Source organism: Nothobranchius furzeri, chromosome 5 (assembly GCF_043380555.1).
Source record: "Nothobranchius furzeri strain GRZ-AD chromosome 5, NfurGRZ-RIMD1, whole genome shotgun sequence".
NCBI classification, from domain to species: domain Eukaryota; kingdom Metazoa; phylum Chordata; class Actinopteri; order Cyprinodontiformes; family Nothobranchiidae; genus Nothobranchius; species Nothobranchius furzeri.
The window spans coordinates 48,625,628-48,637,923 of NC_091745.1; the positions used below are offsets into that span (position 1 = coordinate 48,625,628).

The 12,296-nt window shown below is 44.8% G+C and overlaps 1 protein-coding gene across 2 annotated transcripts in view; it reads right to left on the minus strand.

The window, feature by feature from the left end:
* The window catches only part of LOC107378883 (low-density lipoprotein receptor class A domain-containing protein 4), a 222,681-nt gene that overhangs the window by 43,822 nt on the left and 166,563 nt on the right, over nt 1–12,296 (minus strand). The window contains exon 1 of one of the 2 annotated variants that reach the window (XM_015949355.3): nt 8,558–8,877. The exons of the other annotated variant lie outside the window; for it this stretch is intronic. Coding sequence (XP_015804841.1) covers nt 8,558–8,651 — 94 coding nt within the window. The 5' untranslated portion in view covers nt 8,652–8,877. Of the gene's footprint in view, nt 1–8,557; nt 8,878–12,296 lie in introns of those variants that run through there. 2 annotated transcript variants of the gene reach the window in all.

Here is a 12,296-nt window from a genome sequence, read left to right on the forward strand (position 1 = left end):
TAGCATTGAGCCAAGCTGGGAGACTGGTGATGGGACACGTGCAGGTGCTCTGGACTCTGAAAGCTGCTGCCGCGCATCAACCTGCACATATGAAGATGTTGAGCTACAGCTCTGGGATAGTTTCCACGGTGTCTGTAGCTCCAAGGGTTGTCCGTTTATTTCAGACACCAGGTCACAGAGCCACCACAGAAGAAAGGCTTTTTAACACGGGCTTCAGGCTGATTTAACACCCAAAAAGGCCCATGACAGACCGTAGCCCTGCAGCGCTAACATGACATAATAAATAGTTAAAGGTTCTGGATGCTGGTGAGAGGCACTGTACCAACACAAAGGTTCAATCAGCCCAGACAAGTAGAACACATCTATCTATAGCGCTGCTTTATAAGGACAAAAGAGCTCAGTGGGAAGGCCTAGTAAACAAACTGGTTTAGCTCCACAGTTTCTTCACAAACACACTGGAAGCTTCATTAATGGAGTGATGAGCAGCTACAAAGAGAAGTATGGACCCACACGTGGTGAAAGCAAACGTGGTGGTTTAAAGGTGCCAGGACTTCACTGAACTCATGCAGTATCGTTCTGAAGTAGTTTCTGCAGGTGTTGCACAATAAATGTCTGGTGACTTTTAAACAGGCCTGGTTTTACTGTCTCATGTTGTAGAACCAGCTTCTTGTGGAGGGTTTTCTTCAGCAGGGTGAAGCTGTTGAACTGAGCATTGCTCAAACTTAAGATGTTTCATTCTCACTGCTGCCGATGGCCCAGCACTCCGAGAACTAAACTCGTTATTTAGTAAATACACATCAGAATAGGTGTTTAATTATCATCATCAAAAAGAAAAGCTGAACAGATAAAAGAGCTGCACGGTGTTACGTTTGAGCATCAACATAGCTAAGTACGTGTGCAACAGTCACACCTGTGGCGATATCGAACTCTACGTGTTTTCATCCAACGTTAAGGGTTCCTGAAACGCCGCGGCACACCAGTCAGTCGTTCTTGTTCAGTTTGAGGAAGAAGATCGTCAGAGTTAAGTCTCATTTTTGTTTTCCTCAATCTCCTCAGCTATTTACCGTATCAATCAACAATATGCTGTGTCCCAATTAGGGCTGAACAACACCTCGCAAATGTATCATCGTTGCGATAGACATTTCACAAAGAACAGAAAAAATGCACCGAATGGTCCGCTCCAATGTTTGCTACACATAATGCATTTAGTCGATCCAATGGAACCACAACGTTTTTGACAAACCTCCACTCATTTGGCCAGTGGGTGGGTTCTTATTAGGGCTGAACGGTTAATTATGATGTGACAAAAGCAGATTTTCTAATCGCAAAGGCTACGATTTGACTGGCAGCAAGTGGTTAGCACAATGCTAATTTACATAGAAAAACCCATTGGGATGTTAATGCTAATATTATTCTTACAAATTACGAATTAGGAACGTGCCAAATTATTACAGTTGGGAGTCTTAATAAAAAGTAAAAACTGCTATTAATCAAATAAATAAAGACGGATAATTTAGTAAAGCTAGAAAACCGTAAGAGACTACCTTCAGAGTTTGACTAGCAGCTATGAACGTAACTGAACTACGGAAGCTCTGCATGGACAAGAGGTCAAAAACTCGAAACACGCTTCTTTCCTGCAAATACATGTTCACAGGTGATGCTATTACCTGTGCTTCTTCAAGGGATGTGCTCCTGGCTGCAAAGCATCTCACCTCCAAATACAACATTTGTCTTTACTTGTAGGGCTGCAACAACGAATCGATGAATTCGATGAAAATCGATTACTAAAAGCGTTGGCAACGAATTGCGTCATCGATTCGTTGTGTCGCACAACTCTTCCAAAAGCGCCCCCCCCTTCCGCCCACCGTTGCGCGCAGACCAGAGCAAGTCAGATCAGCGCGAGGGAGAGCCGCAGATCAGCGCGAGGGAGAGCCGCAGATCAGCGCGAGGGAGAGCCGCAGATCAGCGCGAGGGAGAGCCGGTACAGTCAGATCAGCGTGAGGGAGAGCCGGCAGACTTGCGCTGCTGCGAACCGGTTCCGCATTGTTGCACAGCGATCCAGGCAGCTGCTTCCAGCGCACGGTCCATTCTCAAAGTGGCGCAACCAAAAAACTATAATTAGCACACGATCGTTCTTGTCTGCACATGTTCTCTATTTTCTGTCTTATTTGTGCCTGAAGCGCTCTGCTGCGGAGCTCATCACCTGTGCTGTGGTGATTTCACCTCACGCAGCATCGAAAACGCGCTCTCCGCTTTGCGGTCAGGAGATCCCTTTGATCTGCTCAAAAGTAACTGATGAGGTGAAAAAGTAAGAATCCAGGCAACAGATTTTCTGGAGAATTATGAGGAGATGCAGGAAGATGAGAGACAGACAGGACAGGAAAATAGTTAAATAAAAACAAGAAAACAAAGTAAAATGTAGGTAGATTTATCTCCACTACACGTTTTTACCAGTAAAAAACAATAAGTTATACACATGTCATAGTTATACATCTGATACAATTCAGATCACCTTCAAAACTCAGTCACACACCCAGGGCCGTTTCAAGACATTTTGGGGGCCAAGGCAAAATGTCCCCCCCCCCCCCATAACTGGGCTCCCCAGAAGCCTCTGTGTAATTGATGCCCTCTCCAGGAGTATTAGTTATACAGTGTTTGTAAAAGCCCCTCAGACATTACTGACATGTTCTAATATATCAGATGAAAAACTAAATTATAAGACATGCTGTCTCATCTGCTTCTTTTCTAAACTTGCAAAAAGTAACAAAACCATTTGAAAGCCACTATTTGTGGATTATCTGAAAGTTTCCATGGAGTGTGTGACAACTTATTTTATCATTGATCCTATCGTCTAATCTCACAGCTGAAACAAGCATCCTTAATAATCTGTGCACAGGAAGCTTACCAATGCTGTAGTAAAACAAAAGGTATAATAATTTATTATTAATAAAACCTTGTTGCAGCACTAAAGCATAAAAATGAGATTTTGCATTAAATATGCAAAATATTTACATATGAATTGTTTTAGAGCCCTTTTATTGGCAGAATCTGATATTAATTTAGTTCTTACAAAAAATGGGTCCCAACATGGTTTGTGTGGTGTTGCCATAGTGTGACATCATAGGCACAGATCCCCTGTCCTCTTGTTTGGAAATGGAAATATGATCACCCTATATTAAACAAACTGTCCACCCGGGCTTTTGCGCTGCACAGAGACGCTTTGCTGCCTATGACTTCGAATGTCAGTTGAGAGTCAGTCTCATGCAGACTGACCAATGAAGAGAGGGCCTCAAGTTAAGACCCTCTCCTCATTGGTCAGTCCACACGAGGTGGGTCAAAGGTTACTCTGGGCGGGTTACGTGTTGTCAGGCATTCAAGTATTGAGTATATTTACTGCATATTACAGTAAAATATTCTGTATGTGACCACATTATGGTGATCCTCGGGTCGTGATGATGGAGCCCTTGAATATTGTTGCCCAGGGTACAACAAAGTGTTAATCTGGCCCTGGTTCCGCCGTCACATTCCCGCAGAAACTGGTTGATCACACCGGGGCCAGACTACTAGCATGTGGTTTTACAACCACAATGTCCTCGGAAGCAAAAACGCTTTTAAAAGGGAGGGAGGAGTCCTAACTGTTGCTGCAGGCGTGTTGTGTGAGAGTGCAGTTATATACTGGTTAATATATTTTTGGGTTCAGTTGCTTTCATGTGGCCTAATGTGAGTCTATTTGGGATCATTGGAATGATCAGCAGCATTTCTTGATGTGACTTTATGGCAGTTGCCCAGGGCATCATCGCAAGGAGAATGGCATTCATTTACTTTTGTTTTATTTGGTATTTTTTCAGTCATTTTTGGAAATAGTGATCAATTTTGATTAATTCACAGCCTATGTTTAATTACATTTAAAATAAATGTCAACAGATGAGATCAAACAAAACAGATGAGAATTGCCCTTAAGCTGTTTAACTTGGACCAAGCATTTTAGGTCACAGATAGATGTAGCTTAGGGTCTCTGTCTATACACCTTATAAGACAATTTAGGTGATGGCATGTTGTTTTTCTGCTATTGAACTGTTTTCTAATAATGTTGTGTTAAATAAAGTGAAGGAAGGAGAGAAATAACGTTTCCCTAGCAGTTTTTAAAAATTTCCCCATGTAATCCGATTAATCGATTAATCGTGTCGAGACCCCATCCGATTAATCGATTATCCAAATAATCGTTTGTTGCAGCCCTATTTACTTGTGAGTGTTTATGTAGACAAATAAACTTGTAGATAAATATGTAGATACATAAACTTGTTTATATTCAGTACAAGTTACATAGATTCTTTTGCTTCCATTAGTTGAAAAATATGAGGAAAGCCCATTGAGAAAATAACGTGAATTAAATCACAATTACATTATTTTCCAGGATCGTTCAGCCCTAGTTGTCAAAAATTACTACGTCCCTAGGCGGGTGGCACTTGTTTTGGATGGCTAGCAAACACCTGAGTTAGCTTTGTTCTGCTCTTTGTTGCCGGTTTTGCTTTTACCCAGATCTACTGATTTTCTTTTCCTCGTTCCTCACATCTTTTGATCACAATTTCTGCTTCTCCAAGTTGGACTGTGGAAGTAAGAGTTGTTGTGGACGAATTATTTTATTGGAATGCTTTAATCGGACCTTTTTGGTGTTCTGGACATTATTTTTTCCGGTGGTTTAACAAAAGCGTGTCCTGGGTCCACAGTTAAGATTGTATCACTGAATTGACAGAGAAGAATGTAATTTACCTCCTGCGGTGGGTAAAACACCAACAGGTTAGTTATCAACAAGACTGCAGGGGTGCAGTGCAACTTAAAGTGCTATCCAAGTCATCTGCTGACAATTCCTGTAAATATTAATAAATTAACTACATATCACAGGGCTAGGGAAAAACTCCCAATGTGAATCATTATCTTACACCTAATATAAACGTCTTTACAGTCTGGACATGTTTGCACCAGCATGTGGGCTAAAGCTACCCGAGCCGGTCGGGTGTGACTGCAGGTCGACTCCCGAGGACCACGACTGGGTCTGGGGACCCTCCCAACACACAAACAAGGAGCTCTTTCTTTTGCCCAGACGTGGTGTGCTGCTGCTGCTGCTGCTATGACCCTCTGTTGAGGAAAAGTGGCAGATTATTTAAGACTCCACTGAGAAATGCCAGCCGAGTGCAGAAAATCCCAGTGAAATTAATTACAGGAGCAGGGATAACAAAAGAAAACTGGTGAAAACACAACTGTCATGCCTTTGCCACTCCCACAGGTGCCAGATGTTTTACTCAAACTCTCAGACTGAAGTTCAAGACTCGTAATCACACATGCATTAATAATGAAACTACATCAAACTAATTCCGAACCAACAACACGTTAACAGAGAAATCAAACAGAAAAACAACCAAACAAAGAACTTAGTGAGATTAGGTTCTGGCAGCAGACTGCAGGGTAAATATTGGCTGAGCCTGTGCGTGCCTGTCGCTGTCGCTGTCTCAGTGTGTGTGTGTGCGTGTGCATGTGCGTGTGTGCGTGTGTGTGTGTGTGTGTGTGTGTGTGTGTGTGTGTGTGTGTGTGTACATCTTGGTGCTAGAGGGAACAACAAGTGTGTGTGCCTGGATAGAGGTACTTGACAGACGGCCCAGTTTCCAGCAGCCCCCTCATCCACAGAGCTTCTGATCCGTCTGCAGCAGACTAATGGTTACAGACACAAAGACAGTCACTGGTGTCTCTGCAGGAACAATGGGTGCCAGGACCTCTGCTCTCACACATATAAGGTTGTGTGTGCATCGGAAGGACCAAAGTGACACTAAAGATATCCTGGGAACGTTTAAGATGCGATTTAACAGCAGTTTCCTTTATCAGCAGAGCTGAGAGCGGTACCATTCCTGTTTAAAGGCCTGAGTTTTCCTGCATGGATGATGAAAATCAGGATTTGATGAAAATAATCTGATGACGTTCCAAGTCATATTCACTTAAAATTTAATCTATTATCAAAATAAAGTCTAGACAGAAAAAGGTTCCTGTGGTGGACTAGAATTATAAACCAGTATCTCACTGGGCTGTGACTGCTGGGGAAATTCCCAAGTGAGTCTTTAACTTGTTTCTAAACACTTGCAAGTCTTTAATTTTCCCCTGGGAGTCACAAATCCTCACAGTTGTGTTCCTTGAATTTTTGAATATGTTGAAAAGCATTTGCAATGAAAATAATCATTCAGTGCAGGAACCCATAAAGAAACCTTCGTTGTCAGAAAACGTGAGATAACTTTGCGAGGGTTGATGACAAAATTGTGAATAAAATGAATAGAAACTGCAAAATAAATAAATCCCAAAGAGCAAGACAGCTAAAATTTGCATGCAACTGCATCATACGCCACATGCAACCTGGTGGTCAATATTCGTACCGCAGCCGTAAACTGGCTTCACCTCCGAGTAGCCGACTTCCTTGGAGCTAAATTCAAACCCAACTCTTCCAGGTTATTTTTCCAAAGTACTTGTTCACCTTCCAAGTATCTCCTAGAACCCAGATTACAAAACAAAGCACCACACCGCCATCAAGGTGACTTCCTCTGAATGAAGCAAAGGAGAATTTGCATCAAGTTCAAGTGAAAGGATCTTGCACGTCTGGCACACAGAATCTCCCCACAAGGCTTTACAAACGACCAGGCTGATGCAGTAGGAGCTGACTCAGAGGAGAACACGTTTGCAGAACACATGCTTGTGGTGTCACCCTGCAGGGACTGCATCTTCACAAAACTGCCTCACCACGAATCCACTTAATAGCCTTGCCCATCCGACAGCCAGGCGAGAGTTAATGCTTAAAGAAGTCCACGTACCAATGGCTGACCTTAGGACTTTCTCATAGCACGGCTACAATAGGAACAGTAACGGCTAGGGACTTGTTAAAGGCTTCCTGCCTTTCAGATCCCACATAAGAATCCCAGAGAGTTGGTGGGGATCCTTCTACATTCGTAGTCCTTTTGAATTCTCCTTCTTGTCTACAAAAAAGAGAGAACACACAAGTGGGACGAGTTTAAAGAAATAAAAGAAGGAACGGAGGAGGAAGAAAAGGAGAGAAGAGGCCAACTGTAGCCCTTTTCTTCAGCCAGATAAATCATCAAAGCACGAGCTGCATTATACAGCCTTGCCGAGTCTGCATGACAACACTGCTGACAAACAAGAGCCCTTTTCAAACCAGGCGGCCACTACAGTAGGGCACGGCTATTTCAAACCACTCGTGGATGGCACTCCCTCCAACTGGTGAGGCGTTACGGTGAAAACACCAGGCCAGCCATAGTTCGAGTATACATCTGCCCTGCTGCTGAACACTTGACAGATACTCAGTCATCCCAGTCGGACCTGTTGTATCCTGCATATTCCTACTGGATTAGCCTGGGTGCTGTATCAGTGCATCTGTGCATGCACCAGTTCGTGCCTGACTGTGTGTAATTTTTCACCAAACAGTGGAACACCGGCGGCGTTTCTGCCAGACAAGCTCACGCGCACACACACACAGACACTGATGCACACACTTCTTGGTTACAATGTGGCGTCAGCACAACCATACTGCTGCCAGGTCTAAATCTAATATCCTGTGTTCATCTCATGTTGCCCGGCCCTGGCCACAGCCCCCAATGGAAATTACACATCACAGAAACTCTGTCCATCTCTCAGTCTGCCTGTAGATCGTCAGTGTCTGTGCCTTTCTGCCCTGGGAGGGGTTCTCTGTTTATATCCTTGTCTGTACTTGTCTGGCTGCTTGCGTGCATGTCTGCTGTATTGCCCCTCTTCTGTTTATTTGTCTTTGGCTGTAAGTTTGTCTGTGGCTTTATCTGTCTGTCCTCTGCATTGCTACCAGTCTGCCTGCAAGTGTCTGACCATAAAAAGGAACATCTGCAGTGGATCAAGCAGCAGCAGCAGCAGGGCAGAGCTGATAATGATAGTTTCTCTCTGGGCTGCTCAGAGGGCAGACAGACATAACATACCATTCCAGCGTTTCCTGTCTGTGCTGACAGGCAAACTATTTAACCCTCTGTGGTAATCTCTCCCACAGGCAGCATAAGCGCAGCCTGAAGGGCCGAATATCACATGAGCGCTTCCCCACACAGAAACTCTTCTAAAACTATAGACGTGGTAAGTGTTGGACCTCCAGCAGCACACGACTGTAATTATGTTGCATGTTTTAGAAACCCGCTTAATGCCGAGTACCCCGGTGAGTTTAGCTGCTATTTTAACAACTTACATAGCTTTTGGGTAATCTTATGAATATTTAACCGGCTACAAAGACACATTCAATCGTGAAAATACAAAAACACCCGCTATTTATGCTAGTAGGATCCGTGGCGTTAGCATAAAAGTTAGTCAGACCTGCTGTAGCCCCCACAGAAAACTTCAGTGTGAAAACTGTGGTGGAGGAGAAAGTGACCGAGTTGGGTTCATCTGAAGTCTAACCCTAACCCTACAGGAGAGTTCACATAAAACGGATTAAGCTCTAAAGTCTTTCGGCAGGTTGTTGGGGTCACGGAGACCGTCGGCTGCTACTCACATATCTCCATTCCCTGTGGCTGGGAAGCGGTGCAGTTGCAGGAGCAGGTGACATTGGAGTTGCCGGGGCCGCCAGGGGCCGTTACGTTTTGCATGGGGCTGGGCAGACCGGGACACCGCTCCGGGGAGAGAGCCGCCACCGCCGCCACCGTCGGGACACCCCGACGGGGAAACAACAGTAAACTTCCAGGCAGCGGCAGTACAGTCCGCCGCTACGAATAACTCCCGACAGCTTCGCGCGCCTCGTTGAAACGTCTCGTCTCACGCCATGTTTGTGACGGAGCGGTGCGGGGAATGGATCAGAAGGTGACTCGAAGACGAGCCATCGGTTCACGCATCGCTTCTCCGTGCCTTGCCTTCCTCCTCAGCTGAGGGAAGCTGTGCTGTAGCCGAGCAGACACGGCGAACTCAGGCCCCGCCCACAACAGACAGATCGTAACTCTGACCAATCAGAGTCCTTCACGGAAGAGCGAGGGCGGTCAGGAAGGTGATGCCTTCATGAGTACTCGGAAAAAGGGAAAAACGCATTTTTTTTTACTTCAGCTGATGTCTGTAAAATACTAAACCGAAAAGTCTCAGTTCAAAGAGAAAATCCCACACAGGAACAGATGCTTATCCAGTTTTAGAGCCTTACGTGACATTAACAAAGATTTCTAAGGCTCATTTTGTCTTTAGGCAAAATCATTTTTTACATACAGATTTACAACTAAAAACATAAAGCCATGTCATTAAGATCTCTGCAAATTTGTCTTCATACCAGAACTGTAAATAGTTGTTTGGTTATGCAGCAGCATCGTCTAATTTGTTTTTATCAAAAGGTAATGATCATGCACTGACTTTAAACCTCATGATGACCCGTGTTTAGGATTGTATGAGGAACGTCTGAAGGCACCACCAACAGAGAGGAAGAGGCTGGGGTAATGCTAGTGTCTATTATCTGTCTGGGTGAAGGAGCATGTTTGTGCATGTTGATATTTTTACAATGTGTGTGTGTGTGTGTGTGTGTGTGTGTGTGTGTGTGTGTGTGTGTGTGTGTGTGTGTGTGTGTGTGTGTGTGTGCGTGCGTGCACAGGTGCATGGGGGGTGACCTGACAGAAAGCAAGCAGACGGCGGGTCATATATGACAATAGCTGTGGGAGACCAGACCGGGGGGACGAGGCGGGGGAGAGAGAGGACTGGTTGGTTTGGTGTGCTTTTGGTTTTTTTTTTCGGGAGGGTGGGGAGAGGGCTTCGGGTTTCATTCCCTTGTTATGGCGGTCCACAGCCAATCAAGTCAGTTCTTTGAAGAGGGTAACCTTGAGGTGACCCCCTGGGCTGGTCTTGTGGTTCAGGGGCACATGTGCAGCTAAGAGGCAAGAAGCGCTGCAATGACCTAAACACACCCCCTCTGAATGCAGAAGTCCCCCTTCCCCACTACAACCACCACACACACACTCACACTCACACATACACACGTGCACACACACGCACGCACGCACACACACACACACACACAGGGAGCTTTTCTGCAGTCTATTAATAAACTGGGTCTGAATGCCACCTTAGAACAGTAGCTTCCCAAACCACGACCCAGGGACCATGCGAGGTCATCAAAGTGCCTGAAAGGTGTTCCTCTGACAGAACAGTCCCTTTTGATTTTTGATTTCTGAGCACAGAGACCACCTCGGTGGCTGCAGCTGTACATCTGCTTGAATGTGAAAACCTTTTCATTTAAAGGCCTAGATTCAACAAATGAATGCAAATCATCAGCTAGCTGTCATGCTAGAGTTTAAACCAGCGGTTTTGGACTCATAAAATCTCTCATCACTTAGAAAATGTTAGAAACAAGTCTCAGCCACAAACAACTCAACATTCAACTCTAAAATTATTAAAGATGTAGCTAGAAAAGGTGGATTAGCTTTGGTGGCCATCTTGAAATGGGAGGAGTCAAAAAGATAATCAGCTGTAGACAAGTTGCATTAAATTCCATCTAGACAATATGAAATATTTTGCTGACAAACAGAGCTGTAAAACACTAATGTCTGCGTTAGGGAAGGACTCTGTCACCACAGCACCACATTTTAGCTGAATATCTGTAAAACCGACTAAGTTTGAGCCAATTCTGATGTTGCTATTGTTAATTGACTGGTGAAGCCACCTTGAATTGGGCTGTAGATGTAGATCCGGTGATGGCATTTCAATGAAATGTGACAACTAAGCTTGTGACCTTTGACCCACAGAGCTTTTGCTGTAAAAGATGTTGGTTTCCTCAAAGTTACATTTTTGAACAAACAAGGTTTTCGCCAAACACTGATGATATCAAACTGGTTGTTCAATTAAAACTCCGGATACCAGTGATCCCAGACTCCACCTCCAGGAAGAACATCCACCAATACATTCCCAACGAGGGAGAACCGTTTGAGTAACACATAAAAAAGAGACTCACATGGTGTTTGCGTCTTCAGAAAAAGGAGTGCTATTTGGGGGTAATCAAAATCAGTGAGGAGAAATGGAAATGTATGAAGGAAAATAAGTAAACTGCAGAGGTAAAGACCTCCAACAGATGTTCTGCATTAAGGGCCGCATCACCAGCCAAGTTCTGTATCCAATCATGCAAGAAATATTTTCCTTGACTGCAGCTCCCACTGAGTTCCACATTCCTCCATTAGAGTGCAGACACCTTCGGAAGTGGAAGAAACAGACGCGTAACCCTGGCGCAACGTACAAACGGCTGGCAGCTGTCAGGATTTTATTGAAGCAACAAACTGAAACGCCGCTGCGTCGTCAGCCGGAGCAGCAGTGCCAATCCACACAATTTGGGTTTGTTTGCTTAAACTCGAGTCTTGATGCTGAGGTCACTCTCATGTAGAAATCCCAGACAAGCTCAGACGATCACTGATTCCCCCTCACACAACCAACCCACACACACACACACATACACACACGGTCTTTCTGGAGCGTCAATTCAGTCCCCCAGGGAGCACGTAGGGTGACACCACTAACAGGCCAGACCAGACAGCCAGCAGACAGATAAATACACGGCACGGCTGAATACCAAATGCACTCCAGTCTACCAGCTCCCCTACCATCCCCCGCCTGCAGTCCACACACACACACACACACACACACACACACACACACACACACACAGAGCCAGTCTCTTGGGAAGCGTCTGTCTCATCGTGTATTTGAGGAATACTAACTTTAGCTTGATGGGTTTATCACACTCAGCACGTGTGCACGCGTCTATTTTGGGAGCTGTGAGTGGGGTTTCCTGCACACTGACACGTATTCAGAGGTTCACTGCTTTTGTTTAAGAATCTCTTAGATCAAACGTTCGAGGTGCTCAGCGTATTAAATCTGCACATCTGTTGTTCTTTACCTGTGTTGTTGAACAAAAACAGCAAAGGAAAGCCACAGTGAGTCTGCACAGGTACTGACACCTGCCCAGCTGCCTCAGGAGACACTGGAGGTTTGTCATTTGCATGTGTGAGTTCAGATCCACCAACACGAGTTAACAATACCACCCCAGAGCAACAGGTAGGTTGTCTGACGTGTTTATAGGCCGACAACAAATGCCTCAAATGTGAGATCTGAAGCAAAAAGCAGGACAACCAAGGAGTCAAACCCTTCCTTCTCCTCCTTCTAGGGCAATTTTTCTATTTGAGCCAGTAAGAGAATAGCCCAGAAACTACTTTATAGCGCCATCTTCTGGCTGATGTAGCAGGAAAAGTCTGTTTTATGCATCGTTCCAAACATGG